Source organism: Sylvia atricapilla, chromosome 5 (genome assembly GCF_009819655.1).
Source record: "Sylvia atricapilla isolate bSylAtr1 chromosome 5, bSylAtr1.pri, whole genome shotgun sequence".
Taxonomy (NCBI): Eukaryota; Metazoa; Chordata; class Aves; order Passeriformes; family Sylviidae; genus Sylvia; species Sylvia atricapilla.
In genome coordinates this window covers 29,263,666-29,279,843 of record NC_089144.1, presented here as the reverse complement: position 1 = coordinate 29,279,843, position 16,178 = coordinate 29,263,666, and the positions used below count along the sequence as shown (strand labels likewise).

Below are 16,178 nucleotides of genomic sequence, written 5' to 3'. Positions count from 1 at the left end.
AACAGTTCTCTCTGTTCTTACTTACTCAGTATGAACTACTATAATGAAACTAGTAATTATGTTGTTCAATTAACACTTTTTTTTGTATAAACTGAAAATAATTTGCTTCAAGACCTCCTGTTGCCCTGGAAATTGAAGATGAAAAGAACATTTACTGGTTTGGCTTTTCTCTTAACTGTCCTGCCAACACATCCTCATGGGGAAATATTTATGATGCAGCAATTTTATAATTGAAAGAAGAAAATTTGAAAATGTGAACTAGAACTGCAGGCAATAATTTTAATGCCAAACACTATCTATAAGAGGATCAGGCATAAGGTAGGAGGAGGGAATAGGCTAGGTCTCTATGTACCCATGAATATCAAAAGCAATTTTATTTGCTTTTTGGTCAGTGAGTGGTAAAAAAACTCCCAGCTGGAACACCCAAATAAAGATGAGGCATTTCCCATTTCAGTAATATGAAGTGCTATGTCTGGTGTGATGGCTCAGAAAGTAACTGGACAAACTGATCAAAGAAAATTTATAATAGAGTCTTAGTAACCTAAGGAAGACCATACACCCTCTCCAGAGTGCCTGAGTTGCACACTGCACAAAGCCATTGTATTCCAATGCCGTATCTCGAGATACGTAACCTGGTCTTGCTTTTGTTCCTCAGCAGCCACTTAGGGCTCGTCCTGGCCCGAAGGCTGTGCAGACACCTCTGCTCTGGCTTCCAGCAGCCATTCTCTTACTCCTGCTGTGGCCAAGGGGAGAACTGTTGCCCTTCTTATGAAGTTCTCCTAAAAAAGGCGATTTTCTTTGGATCATTAGCATTTGTTTTCATCTTGCTATTGCTTTTTAATTGTGGAATTGCAGTAAATCGCTCTTGCTGTTTTTCATTCATCTGTCCTTCCCTGGGTGACTAAATTGCTTTATATTTAATGTGCAAAAGGGTTGGCTCTTTCCCAGAGCATAGTGATGCTCTGTTGCCCTCCATGGCACCTTCCCTTGCTGAGACAGGATGTAGGCCAGCCAGATTAGCCCTATCTCTGCCCCACTGGAGCTTTCTTCACACACCAGGGATGGTACCAGATTTCTCTCAGCTCCGGTTCTATGAAACCAGATCATCCCCTTACAAATATCTGGAACAACTCAAGTTACTGATCTGTGTCCTAGAAAGCCTTATTATTGTCAACAACACAAAGAACTGTGTTATTCTAGCATAATTTAATGTTTTTGCAGGGAACAAAAGAAAGTAAAATCGGCTACATTTATCCTCTCTTAGTCTCTAGAAATGTTGACGTCACTGTATGAAGACCTCAAAAAAATTGGGTGGGAAAGGGAAGTTCCTTCTCCTTGCCCCCTGTGTATTACTAAAAAATAAAAAAAAATAGTTGCCACATAAGTGAGCTAGTTTTACCTAGTTAACCCCTCCTATTTTCATTCACTAAAGAAGTCAAAACTTTTATTTTTTAAAATTGTATGAAAGGGTAGCTAAAATGCTTCATTTTCAATGAGGAAAACTACTACCAAAACCTCACTGCTGAGAGCAGCACTGCCGAGAGTAATGGTCTAGTATAATAGAGCAGGAACACCCATGCTTGCAGCTGGATTCTTCTCACACTGAAGAATATCACAGTTGGTTGTATGAACAAAAATGTTCCACCATACAGGAGGTGCACAGAGCTGTCCAGGGAGTTGCTACAGCAAACACACTTCTGGACAACACTATGGATGTATTCCAGCTCCAGGGAATAGTAAAAAGCAGATGTGATCTAATAAGAAACCTTCACATAACAGCTGGAGATGCTTAAAACTGAAGAATGGATTCAGCAGCTTTTTTTCTAATTTAGCTTTACAGCAGCTTTTTTCTCCAGGTTCAGAGCTGTACAGCTTTATTCCATGCAGTAAGGTTACCATAATGTTATTAAGAGAAATGCAAGCAACATAAAATGATGATTATTTCCCAGGCTCTAAGTTTAAATAGCAGAAAGAAGCAATAATCCAGAGCTTTTATTTATGTTAACAGTTTTTTACAATTTAAACTCAAAAAAACTAGAAGCCATTAGGTAGATCCTTTCTTCTAAATTAAGCTAGCAGTTTGAAAAGGCAATACAAGGTGAATTAATAGCCAGAAATCTAATGATATCATTACATTAGAAATCACATGCTTCCTACAATGAGTTATATATTCCTGAATGAAGTCACACCTAATCACAGAATTTCAAATTTAACTGTATGCCAGACTGTGTTCTTATCCCTATGCTATTAAGAAAGTTCATGAAGTGCAAAGTGAGTTTATATGAAAAAAACATCTTTCATTTATAATGGCAGATATTTAGTCCAAAGTATCTGGAATCTTACTAGTCACTTTCATTCCATTTTTAGTCTGCTTTGATCTGTCAATGTTTCTATTTTTAAGAGCTTTCCATTTATACTTTTAGAAGTGTATTTTTGCATGTAGTTAATATACATATATATATTAAAAATAGCTTAATTGTTTGACTAAGTAAAATGCAGAATGGCTCTTCACATCATTATTCTGACCCCTTTAAGAAAAGCAACCATTTGTATTTATAATCCATATGGAATCCTAAAGTACTAAAAATACTCAATCCTCCTAAAATAGTCAAAGTAGCTAAGAGTCTTCCTGTGAATAAAAATTAAATGGTTTTTCATCATAGTTCACTGTAAGAAAGCATTTGCAAGTGCAAATGCATCTGCACAGCAAGATAACTATTTTGCTTGGGAATCCTTGAAATGAAAAAACAACCTTGAAAATGTCTTGCACCATTTATTTGACTAAAACTGACACCAAGAAGACTTTTTGATAATCATATTCACTAACAGTACCAGACCATTCAGACTAATATGAACTCTCAAGCAAAATATTAAGTAGAAGCTTGTTTTAAATGGGTAATACTACTGTCATTTCTCAAAAAGACAACATTAAGTATCATTATAGCTATTAAATGGTTTTGTCTTCAATAGACAAAGGTCTAGTACACCTGATCAAGAAAGCAATTTGCAGAAAAACCATTCTGCCCAGTCATATGCCTTTGCAGCAGACATACTAGATAATTGGAAATAAAAAAACATCAAATCAATTATAATATGGAAATGCATTTTAAAAGCTTCAGGAGAGGATGATGTACCAGCACTGCAATTTGTTAATACAGGAAAGAGTTTTCTCATGTTAAAGGTCCAGTGACAAAGGATATGTGAAAGAGCTACTGACAGGCCAACAGCTCACCTTACATGTGTCTATAGAAAGTTCTGGAAAGCAGAACTGCTGATAATGATGCACTAAATAGCAATTAAATATTTGGTACTGGCATCTCCATTACAGAAACACTGGTGTATCAGAAGAAACACAGTATCAAGTTTTTATCTCTTGAAGCTGCTGTTGGACCTGGAAGAGAACAGACAGAAATATAATTAACTGATATAGTAACTATACACAGGGGACACACATACCCACACTCCTAAAATAAGGTTTTTATTGGAAAGACTACATACCATCTTAATGTCTGGCCTTCTGGACTTTTTGTCATTCAGACACCGATCAGCAATTGAATACATTTTATGAATTGAAGGTACATCCCAGTCACTCATCTTTCCATCAACATAATCCTCAATAGTTGCTTCCTCATCCTCAATTTCTTCTTTTATACCTAGCTACAAGAGAATTTGAAACATCAAGCAGATAACACTGTAAGTATCTGAACAGCATGTGAAAGTATAAACAAACTATAATTTTTCATTGATTTATTAATTATTTTTATTCTATATCTGTTTAATTACCACAAAATCATAAAGCAAATTTCTTTTAAGCTGCATCATACAGATTTAACTGTCTCTCACTTCAAGGCTCAGTTTTCTAGTATTGTTTCTTCTGTTAGAGAAGAGGCACAATCAACAAAGTATCTTAATAACCCAGAAATATGCAAGCTTAATTTGGTATAATTTTTTTAATCACTTTTATAAATGCTCTTTCTGTGAACAAATGTCTGTCTGCAAACTAAATTCCGTCTCCAGTCTCAGTGGCTGCAGTATCCACTGGAAACTTCTAGTCAAAAATCAAATTTTAAATCTGACTGGTTTAGTCCAAAAATCCTCAGTTCCAACACACTTGAAATGGTTTATCTGTAATTACACATACTGTTTGAGGAAGCATAAATGAATAAATAAGAGGCAATGAGTAGAGGCAGATCTTCTGCCTTCCTCCATGAGTCAGTCCAAAATTGCTGACCAGCATTCAACTACCTCAAAATTTTCCTTTCGAAGTAAGGATGCCGTATGGTCTTACACTGACCATTCTCTTTATGGTCCCAAAAGTACATTACAAAGACAAACTGTACCAGTCATATTCCTTATTAGATCCTATCTCTGAAAAAGCCCACTTTAAAAAACCTGAGTTCTCCAAGGTGTTTACAAGCTCCACATGATAATTATTCTGCTACTCCAGAAGATACAGCTTAGAAGGACAAAAAAAATCTATTAATACTACACTGGTATTCCTAAAGATTTGCAAGAAAGTGATTTATACCATTCTAAACAGTATGGGAAAAAAAAAATAAATCAATCCAGACCTCAATGCTATTTCATATTTAATAAATAAATTAGTCTTTATGTAAAAAGTATTCTAGGGAAAACCTTGGATTAAATAGTTCAGAACTTAGTTTTAAGCTATGTGAAAAGCTAAATTATGAAGAATCTTGTGAGGTTCTTAATTCAAGAGAGTGAGCTCTGACTTTAGTTTCCTAATTAGCAGACTGAATTACTAACTGAACAGTAAATAAAATTCAACCCACCTCTCACTCTGCAGAAAAGGCTCTTAAATTTCAGACTTCACTAAGGTTAAAAGCATAAGGTACTTGCAAATTGTTCGTAATGTTGAAGAAGATGGAAACTAATACAGAGCCATAACGAAACAAGAGAGATGAACAGTTCAGAATGTTTCAGGGAACAAGGAGTTATCAGAGTATCTGGGAGTATGTTAATAGAGTACAATGGCATTACAATAAGAAGCAGTACTAAAACAAAGAATTCCAGTATCAGATTAGAAGATGATGACCTTAAGGGCGTAACAAATCTACCAGCCAAGAGAGAAAAGCTTTGGCCTCACTTCTAAGACAAACTTTAACAAAAAAAAAAAAGCTGTTTTCAACAACTATATATTTTAAAGACTAATTTGATTGTCTCACAACCTATTTACTGGCTATGATTTCATATAAAATGATCCTGGAGCAGTGGGATGGAAGGAGAAAGCAGAAAGAACATACCAGCAACTGTGGCTCCCGCTTTTCATCTACTGGAGGAAGACCCGTTATTATTTCTAGTAAGACCTAGGAGGAAGAAAAATCAGAAGAGAAAATGAAGCACAGGATAACCTTTAGCACATACATGATTTGCAAAAAGGAGCACTACCTCAAGCTTGCCAACAAATACTCTCAGAAGCTGTCTGTGTATGTCCAAAGATTTCCTATACAGTTAATTGTTTTTGTTCCTACCTTTATCTGCATTAACTGTTATTAGATGTGTGGCTTACAGATTTCAACACAAGTTATTCTCACCCTACATGGTGTTCCTTCACAGCAAGACTGAAGGATTTCCGAATGATTCAAACATGGTGTTGGGCCTACCTTCCCATGAAACTAAATGCTGTAAAGGAAATGGTCAATAATGAGTAGGGTCTTGGATCTATTCAGAATGGATTCATTTTACTTCCAAACATTAAGCTCATGTCTTTTTTGTACTCAGCTCTAAGGCAAATCCAACATGGACACTGTATTTTTGGTGCTGAATATGGTAAAACGCAATAATTTTGGAGCATTTTCTTAAATTTTCTTTTTCAGCCTGAGTTATACTTTTGTTCAATACCATGCAAGCAAAAACAATGTTCCACACCACTTCAAACCACATTTAGCTAGAACTTGGAATATTATTTTACTCTGATCTTTCACAGAGCAAATCAACATATTCAAATGATTTTAACACAGTCAAAGTTTAGAAACACTATCTCAAGAAAATATCTATTGGGAAGAAGAAAAATTACAGACCAGAGTGATCATTTCATTTCAGATAATCTTGATTTTTTTGTCTTTTATCATTTACAAAAGCTGTCATATACTGCTTCCCACATTCTACTTACTACTCCAAAACTGAAGATATCAGATTTAGGTGTTATCTCTCCTCGCAGAGCTTCAGGTGCCATATAGGCTGCTGTTCCAACAATTCTTTCAGTCATGATTGTCTGTGTGAATGTTACAGATGCCCTTGCAAGGCCAAAGTCGGAAATTTTGGGCACATATGTATCAGTTAATAAGATATTTGCACTGGTGAAAAGGGGAGGGAGGGGAAAAAACAAGAAAGAAAAGCAAATTTTACAAACAGTACAGCAAATATGTTTTATGACAGACTAATAATTCTTCATTAACCAAATGTAAACTATTTTGACTATCTATCTTGAAAGCCAAGATATTTACACATTATTCATAAAACAAGTTAGGTAAATTTAGTTTTGTTGAAAATCGCTCAATTTCAAAATTCATTCCTCTAAATAAATGAAGAACTGACTGCAAGATCCATCCATGTTTTTTCTTGTGTGTGCATGCTCGCATGGCAAAAAAAGGCAAAAAAAACCACAAGGAAAAAACCTAGACACTCCTCCTACCCCCCAACCTTAGAAATACAAAACTTTCTTAAAACAGACCAGTTATATTACATTTATGGTTTGGCTTTAAGAGGGAAATAGAGAACACTTAGCTCTGATCAGCTTCTAGTGGATCGTAGTTTAATTATTATAGTCTAAATCTATGCTCAGAATTAACAAAAGCAGGTTTTTTTATACCTATTATCTAATACTATGTCAACTATGACAAATTCATGTGCCAAATGAATAATAACACTCTTATTATTGTCTTGAAAGAAAACCAGGAAATTATTACTGGTTTATTACTTATTACTGCTAGAATACTATATGTGCCATGTTTTCACTTGACCTCCAGCTTTTATTTTCCTTAAAAAAGAGCAACCCTGGTAAATGAGACCCAACTCAAAGTCCTTGATGCTTTCATAAAATACTCAGTGGGATGAATTACAGCAGAAATCTACTGGGTTTTAAAGTTATACCACTTAGAACCATTTTAAAATAACTTGATTTAATATTTATGAAATCCTCAGTTTCTGATCTCTTTAATGGAACTGTAAGAAAGCCACAATAGCCTGATACAACATATAACACTTACTAGAAAATTCTATTTCTAACTTCCCCTTCTTGTTTAGCAAACCTGAACAAAATTAACACAGCTCTGAGTTACAATGGATCACTTGATGTTAGAACTTCTGTAAATAATGCTAGATAGATGACCACTACAAAAGGCCAAACACTTGTCAAGGCATCATCCACCAACTGGTCTCCTGTTTAAAGCTCAACTTCTTTAAAAAAAAAAAAAAAAAAAAAAAAAAAAAAGAGAGAACAGGATCACAACTTCATAAATTTCAGTTTCTTATCAACTTGAGTCAAGTCCAAAGAGCGGTCATTTTTTTGGGATATACCACAAAGAGCACAACAAATGCAAATTTTACTGCAACTTTCAAGCTTCAAAAGAGAACTGAACTATTTCCTGGGCATAACAAATCCAAAAAACTATGAACAATTGTGAGAACACCGATTAAATCATGTCCCCTCTAGCCTAGAGAAGCTGTTCTAGTTGTATTTATGAATGGCCCCTAGATGTCACAGCAAAATGAAGACTTAAGTTAATCTTAGATGTCTCTTCATCTAAGTGTTATCTGGGAGTGGCAGCACTATTAATATTACCATTCTAATCTATTGAACTATTTACACAGCAAGTTGCAAAATGATATCCAAACACAAAAACCCAAAACCCCAATTCTCTAATATGATCAACTCACAGCAGTTAGAAGGGCAGAGGCAGTGTAAGGTAAAAAAGTGCATCCCTTCCAGTCATTACACTTCTCCAGAGGCTTAAGCAGGGAAGAAAGAAGAAATGAACTGTCAAAGCAGCAAGCACACACGAGGCAGCTGAAGCAAAAGCTTGTTCCCCACAAGCTGAAAGGTCACAAAACTGAAGTTCCCTATATTCAGCAGTTGCTAGAAGCCAGATAGATACTGAAAAATCATCCATAACATCCAATTGATCAGTTGCTTCTTCTTAACCCTCTGAAGGAGTAAGGCATTTGGAGATTTTCTTCAAAGATGTGGGTGGCTTTTTAAAAAATACAATATAATAAACTGTAGCAGGAACAGGAAAACAAACATCAAAACCACCATTAGAAGCCAACCAAACTCTACAACAAACCCCTCACCTTTTCTGAGTTCTGATATCCGTAGTAAAAAATTGGTATAACAAACAATTAACATTCATTATCATTGAAGAACCCTGAACTTCATGAACATGGCTGAAGTAATTTTACTGTATTTATAAAAAAATATGAGCAAATCAAAGAAGACACTCTGAAGAAGTGTTCTAGGAAAAGGAAGAACAAAAAAAGGTGTGGTTTTATCTGAAAAATTCCCTGTTTAAAAATTAATTGTTCTTCAACAACAGCTTCATTAGAAGCAACTGTTAAAAGTACAGAACTTTGTGTGTTCTCATGGCATTCAAATAGTCATTTGAAAGTAACAGATTATGTTACAAATTACAACTTACATGTTACATTTATAACACAAATTGCAATTACAATGCAAAACTCTCATGGCTAGAAAGCTGTCCAGTAGCTGAGGAAGCTGGCAGAAAAGGAGCCTCAGGGAAGACTTGCTACAATTGCCTGATAGGAAGTTGGAGTCAGGTGGGGGTCAGTCTCCTCTCCCAAGTAGCAAGCAACAGGACAAGAATAAATGGCCTCAAATTGTGCCATAGGAGGTTTAAATTAAATGTTAGGAAAAATTTCTTCAACAAGTGAAGCTGTGAAAGAGGCTGCCCAGGAAAGTGGCGGAGTCACCAGCCCTGGAGATATTTAAAAGACATGTAGATGTGGGCACCTGGCGACATGGCAGTGCCTGGGTTAACGGTCAGACTTAACCATTGATGAGCCTAAAGGTTTTTTCCACTCTAAGCAATTCTATGATCCTAGCCTCATAATTATCTTTAGAAGCCTGTAGTGGTCATGCCCTTGTGGCACAGACAAGATTGTGGTGATGGATGTCACCTGCAGAAGATTGTGCCCTTGACTGAAGTAATGCTTTTTGCAGTATGGTCTCTCTAAAATGACTTTAACAGGGGAAAGATGAAAAAGAAAAAGTGAAAATGCAGCCAGCAATAGTCTGCATTGTTTACCTTTTAATATCTCTGTGAATATGATTATTTTCATGCAAGAAGTTGATGCCATTTGCTGTACCTTGAACAATTTTACACCTCATATTCCAAGGAATTGGTGGAGTTTCATCCTTGATTAAGAAGAGAGGAAGGCAAGTAAAAATCTTAGATATACATACACTCACATAAATCAAAACAAACACACAAAACCCCCACAATCCAGAAGTGACTTCTTGCTATGTTTTATTGGTTTTAAGTAGATGATTAAAAACACTACCAGAATACATTTCTTAATTAACTTGGACAGAAATGCATGCCTTTGTCACATTATGTTCTTTCCGTGCATTTTGCCTTAGATTAAGTTGCCAGCCACAAAAAGCGTTCTTGGTTAATGTTTGACTCTGACCTTCCAAGACCAGCTGCTCTGCAAAGACCTGTCTGTATCTACTGCAACTCCTACTTCATACTGACACTGATACCAGAGCCTTCACCCCAAAGAAAATAATTCAAAGCAATCCACAGATTTTCCTATCAACAGGAAGTCAACCTTCCAGTGTTTTTGGATTTCTTGAGAGCTTAGCTTTATTCATGCTACTAACTAAACCTTCGAAGTAAGGACATCTACATTTCAAAACCAGTTCTTAATCTTGTCAGTGGCCAAGGGAAGTGGATTACAGTATCTCACCTCTACCACCTCCCTTGCCTGCTCAACATCCAGACACAAAGATGACACAAGCAAGAGTGTCAAAAATGTCAAAAAATGAAGTTATCAGCATGAACATATATTCAAGTAAGTATATCACTCACCTCTCATCTTATTTGAAAAAGATTCTTTCTACTTTATAGATTTGTATTTAGATTCCTTGATTTACATCATAAATTTGTCTCTTCCTTGTAAAGGACTCAGTTATTTCTCCTTTAGCTTTCAATAATTCCCAATCTTTTAAGCTCACTTGATGATAATGACCAGTAACACAGATCAATGTTTTCATATACATACTTGTTAAGCACTCCTCATTTCTACAGATAAACTTGCACTGTCTTTAGGAAACACTTAGTCTCTCTTCCGCACTGATTCAGTTTAAAAAAACAAAATAATTGCATGTGTAGCAGTGTATGCAAGCAAATGAATCAATCTAAACTGAGACAGCAGTGCAAACAGAGCTACTCCTTTCCCCAAGCACTCATACTCATTCTCATCATAGAACTTCTTTCCCACTGAAGCAGAAGTGTTTGTATAGCCTTAAAAAGGAAATGTCTCAAGGTGAAAATTAAATCTTTTTTTCACCAAGTATTATTTTATCAGCCTGGTCATGTCCCTAATCCAGATCTTTCTCCAACTCATAGATGCTAGTAGAACCAGAGGATGCCGTAGACGAAGATGATCTCAGAAGGATGTTGGGGCATCAGGCTCTTTCAAATGCTGTTTATTGCATAGATGGTGTAACAGCAGTCCTGGGTCATGGGTGCCAGAGCCAAGCCTATAACTGTCAGCATCAGCTTATAGGTGACACCTGAAGCCACTTTAGTTCTGGTTACAATGCATTATATAGTTTTCTTTACAGAGCATCTTAATACATACAACCAATGAGCATCCTTTACCTTTATCACTATACCTTTACCATACCTTCTAACCTAGCCTAGCTATTATCATTACCATACAATAGTTAGTATTACCCAATCACAAAAGTTAGTATGTTACAGTTTCAGCTTCAAGTTGTTTTTCTGTTTTCTTGCAGTGGAAAATTCCTAAATCTTTTCTCTATGTGCTCCATCAGCATGTCTGTTTACCTACGGTATCCCTTGCTTTTCTTGGGAATTGTCTTTACTTGGTAAAAACATCTTTGTGGTCAAACATACCTTTGCTCTAGCCGAAAAACCTCCTTTCAGTCAGACTTAACCTTTGCTTTCTTGGGTTATCCAGTAACTGTTACTATAGCAGTTTTTAGCTTGAAGCTTCTTTTATTCTTCTATATCAAAACCAGCTTTCATTTCTAAAGAGCCTTCTGCTAAGCATTTATTTCTGTAAAACTTTCCTGTTAAAACTTGCATCGTCTACAACAAGTGTGGAAAAAAAAGCAAGCCCAACATTTTAGGTCTGGGGACATGGGTGGTTGAAGTAGCACCAATTTAAAATGTTCACCAGATTACAACCTCAGAAGCTGCAATTGCTTAGTATAAAGCAGATTTTTTGAACTCCTTCAACAAACTAACACAGACACTAATCTACTACCTAAGTCTGGCTTACTATTGGACGGAGTGTCCTTGATGCACAGAGTTGACTCACCAAACCAAAACAACTTATACTTTACTTAAGGCCAGGCCTAGTAGACACACCATTTAATTAAATCAGAAGCATTTACACAAAAAAATATTTTTTACAAATTAAATTCACATTTACTTAGGTACTTCAGAAAGAGATAAGCAGACTATGAACATTGTATTATAACCACTATCACCAGGTCAATTTCACAGTGCAGAATCTCAGGAACCAGCAGAGAACATGCCAACATCAGAACTGGGAACAAGACTGCAGCACCCTCTGCACTGCCCCACACAGGCATAGTCAGCCCAAGCTTCTGTGATGGTTCAGGTCCCAGTACATGACGTTGTACTGTCAGCCTGATTTGACTTCAATCTATCTAAAATGTTTGTGTAAAATCTTATTGGAAGAATACCTGCTACTAGAACAGAAGAAGAAAGTAGTCAAAACATCATTTGGCCATCACAGTTCAGTCTCATTTGAAAGACATTCCACAGATTCCTATACATTAGCAAAGTAAGGCAATTAGAAGCTAGGAAAGATTTCACTTACCAGACAAGCAAGTCTGTCAAGCAATGAACCATTGGGCATGTATTCATACACCAGACATGGCTGAGCACCATCACTTGAGAAACCAAGTAATTCTACTAAATTTTCATGCTGACATCTATAGCAAAACAAACAAACAAAAAAAATCTGTTCACGTGTGCTCTGACAGACCCTCAACATCTGAGGAAAACACAAGGCAGAGGGAACTTGATTCCTTATCACTTGTTTCACCACTATTGCACAAAGCCAGGTTTGTGTGGTGATGCTTTAAAAACAAAACAAATGTGATTGTGCTGTATAAGAAACTTTTCAGTTAACATGCAAACCACTATGTCAGAAAGACAAAATTTTATAAGGATGTACTCACTTTGCCATTAGGTTTATTTCTTGCTCAAACTGCTGTTTCAAGTCCTGAACACTAACATCGACCATCTATAGAAAAAGTATTTGACATTAACTTCATTGGTCATAACAAAATGCACAGTTGTTCATTTAAATAAAAAGAAAAGAATTGTAAGTCTTTCTTAGTTAACTTCTCACAATACACCTTCCACTCAGTTTAAAATAAAGTATCAGGACATGACTTTAAATTCCTTGGAACACAGTATAATTGCATAAATGGATCTAGTTTCAGCAGACATCAGCTTACTCCATTCACTGCAGTTGCCCCCTAATAACACTTATTTACAAAATTCAATATTCACACAAAACAATGGTTATGAAGACTAAAATTCTGTGACAGTACCTATTTAGCTTGTGAATCTCAATCATTTTAATCTGAAATGGATGCCTCCTTAGGACCCCTTCTCTTCTGGCACTTCTTGAGGGTGAGGGGAAAACAACTGAGAAAGCACTCTGCTCTTCCTAACAACTTGCTTAGCCCCTCAAAGGGGAGCCACAGAGAAGGCAGGAATTAGCTTCTGTGACTGTGCTGACTCACAACTCTGATGGGACTAAGGATAAATTTCTTAATCCAACTAACATGGTCACATGGTGACAACATTTTTTTAAATGTATCATTCAACACTTCACACACATAACAAGCTAACGAGCCTATACTATAAAGTACAGTCATTAAAATGAAAAATTCCCAGGACAACTCACAGCAATGAGCTTCTTGACAGCCACGTTTTTGCCATTGATGTAGCCTTTGAACACAATGCCAAAGCCACCTTCTCCCAGTTTATTACCTCCAGCTGATTCTGGTCGGGCATCAAAATTATTTGTAATACTTTCCAGGTCATGAAACAAAAAATTCTGGAAATCTGAAAGACATCGACATTTAGCACAAAACTATGTTTACACTTAAGGAACCATGTTTTCTGTTACAGTTCTCTTAAGACACAAACTTGCTACCCCACAAAACCTGACACAGTGGAGCCCTACTTCCAGCTCTGTGATGAAGATACCAGAAACTCAAAAGGGAAGGCAGGACAAGCACTATATAATTGCCTATGCATAATTTTCTTCACAACTAGCACTGTAGCATGCATCTGATTGTGGTTTTTATTCATACTTTTAATACAGGTAGTAGAAATTAAACGTGGAGCAGATAACAGAGAGAGTCACACTGCCTTATATATAAGAAATACACCAAGGTTACATTCATGTTTCTGGCAACAACCCAAAAGTGGACCTTTAGGAAGGAATAGACCAACCACACACTTTCCTAAAATGCCCTCTTCAGTCATTTTTTCTCCAGTATTCTTAGTAATTTCTGACATATAAAATCTAGTTTTAAAGCATGAGATATTGACAGTCTATAAAATAAGTATTGAAAATGGCAAAAGGATTATGTGGTGGAAAAAAGAGAATTTGCAATTTAATTAACAGTTAAGTTTCCCTCAAAGTAGGTATCTTATTGGCAAGATGCTGTTTCCCACAGATGTACTAGAATAGGAATAGAGTCATCACTCTCATGCACTGGTATATTTATTTCACATGGGGTGAAGGACAGATGAGCAAAAATATAAAACTGAATTCTACCAAAGTAAATGTCTACCTGGTTAGTGGACTGTGAGCTGCTGTTTTCTTCACTTAAGTAGGAAAGAATGTGAATGCTGCTCTCAGTACTCTGAGCTAAACAGGCTTTACAGATGCCACTTCTTTTTCCTGTACAGGTAGTTGTTTCTCATGTATAGGCAAGGTTTCCTGCGAAGAAAGAGGCAATGTAACTTCTTGTGGCATCCTTACAGCTTCTGAAAAGGGAATTTGGGAAAAAGTGTTAACTACATTAGGAACCAAAAAACCTAAATAATATTAATGCCAGTACTTTCGAAATTAGGAGACATGTAACTGTCACCGGGTTATATTCTTCCACCATGTGTAAACTCCAGCACTCGTACTGCAACTTGAAATTCTTATTTAAGATTTTATTACAAGTGATAAAAAGTAGAAAATATATTCACTTTGGGTTATTTTAACCTAATCCTTTCTGATTTTCAGCATCTTAGAAACTGAGAACACAGTACAATATGTATAAGAGTCATAGTTACCTGGAAGCAAAAGGCTTGCTGGTGCTAAGAACTGATTCCTAATCAGCAGATCCACAAGATCAGCAACGGTACAGTTTGTGGTTCCCCAGTCATAAAGCAATTCACACGGGGGCTTTCCCATTTGTACAAATGCCTCAAATCTCCTTTAAAAGATAAGTTAAGGCAGGCCACAATATACAAAAAAAAGAAAAGAAAAAGCATGAAGGGAAAAAGAGGGAATAAACATAAGGCAAATACCAAAAAAATCCACTCGAAAAAAAAAAAAAATCTCATGCACTGACAAAAAAAAAATCACAAAACATTTGGCAAAAAAAAAAAAAAAAAACAGCCAAAAAAAACCTAAACACATGTAAAGTCAGGGGAAAAAGAAAAAACATGCAAAAATGGGAAAGAAAAAAAAAAATTATGGGGAAATACACGTATACATGGCTCAGTGTTTGTCCAGGATTCATAATATATTAGCACCTTGGATAACAGAGAAGAAGTGTTACGAGGAGAAAGTCAGACCCAGATCAAATGGCAAAAAAAACCTGGTTGCATCCATTTAGAATTCACACTCTGTTTTGAATATTTTGAGTGGGCATTAAGATGAAATGAGATCCATTTTCTGTCTGATTTAATACTACTATTGAAAGGAAAACCAAAGATTTAATACCACCATTAAAAAAGTCAGGAAACCCAGGACAATATATACAGCATCTAAAACTCTCATAGTCTTTGAAACATCTTCAATAAGGATTCAACAAGCCCTTCAAGCAATGAGTAATCACAAAATACTGTAAGCATTACTTCTCAAGTAAACTTGTTAGTTCTAGACCTCGGGCTCCCCACATTTGTTGGGCATTTTCTTGGAAACAGTGAATTACGAGTTACAGCCCAGCTGCCTCTTGGGCACAATGACATCAATGCTACCAGTCTTTAGGGTACAGAAAGTTATGCAGCCCGTGCTGTATTGCTAAAATTACCTATGTCTGTAGCTATAATTAATTCTAATTTCTTTTAGTCAATTTTCTGAGGCTATGCTTTAAAGCTGGGCTGCAGAACAATTAGGAGTAATTACCTTGCGTTCCCTAAGGAAACGGGACTGTAAGACCAAGTGTCCACCGGCACACAAAGTGCAGCAAGTTACAGTAAAGGCATTGAACACGGGATTAACAAGGTATTTATGTTGAATGGGAAATGCACGAGTTTACGTTACGGGAGTTTAAGGTAGGACCTGATATGCATTTGGCTGTATCTGCTTTCGCCGGACGGGTTGGTTATATCCACAAGCAAGTTTCTTCCACCCTTCCTGCGGGTCGATGGAACTCTGCCAGCCGCCTCACCAGCCCGTAGCTCAGGCAGCGGACGGTGCGTGGAATCCGTCACGGGATCGCCCATCCTCCGCTCCTGGTTGGACACCCCGGTTACCCGTGCGGCTCGCCGGGGAAGCGCCCCTCCCAGCGAGGCCGCCACAGCCGGCCCCCGGCCTCACGGCTCCGACAGCCGCCCCCGGCCCGGCGGGGCCCGCCCCCAGCGGCGCAGCTCTCGCCCATCACTGCCCGACTCCGAGCGCCCCCTGCACCCCGCAGCCGGCGGCGGGGGCCACCCGGGCTCCCCTCACGCCTC

At 37.0% G+C, this 16,178-nt stretch overlaps 1 protein-coding gene across 1 annotated transcript; it reads right to left on the bottom strand.

The window, feature by feature from the left end:
- Window positions 1–1,803: 1,803 nt before the first annotated feature.
- On the bottom strand, window positions 1,804–15,959 carry IRAK4 (interleukin 1 receptor associated kinase 4). Its single transcript, XM_066319055.1, is given in 15 exon segments — window positions 1,804–3,391; window positions 3,499–3,657; window positions 5,265–5,327; window positions 6,134–6,317; window positions 9,285–9,394; window positions 12,079–12,193; window positions 12,443–12,507; window positions 13,180–13,340; window positions 14,062–14,160; window positions 14,163–14,273; window positions 14,571–14,713; window positions 15,787–15,839; window positions 15,841–15,873; window positions 15,875–15,919; window positions 15,921–15,959. Coding segments are annotated over 15 exon segments (1,404 nt in total). The 5' UTR covers window positions 15,951–15,959; the 3' UTR covers window positions 1,804–3,358.
- Window positions 15,960–16,178: the final 219 nt, after the last annotated feature.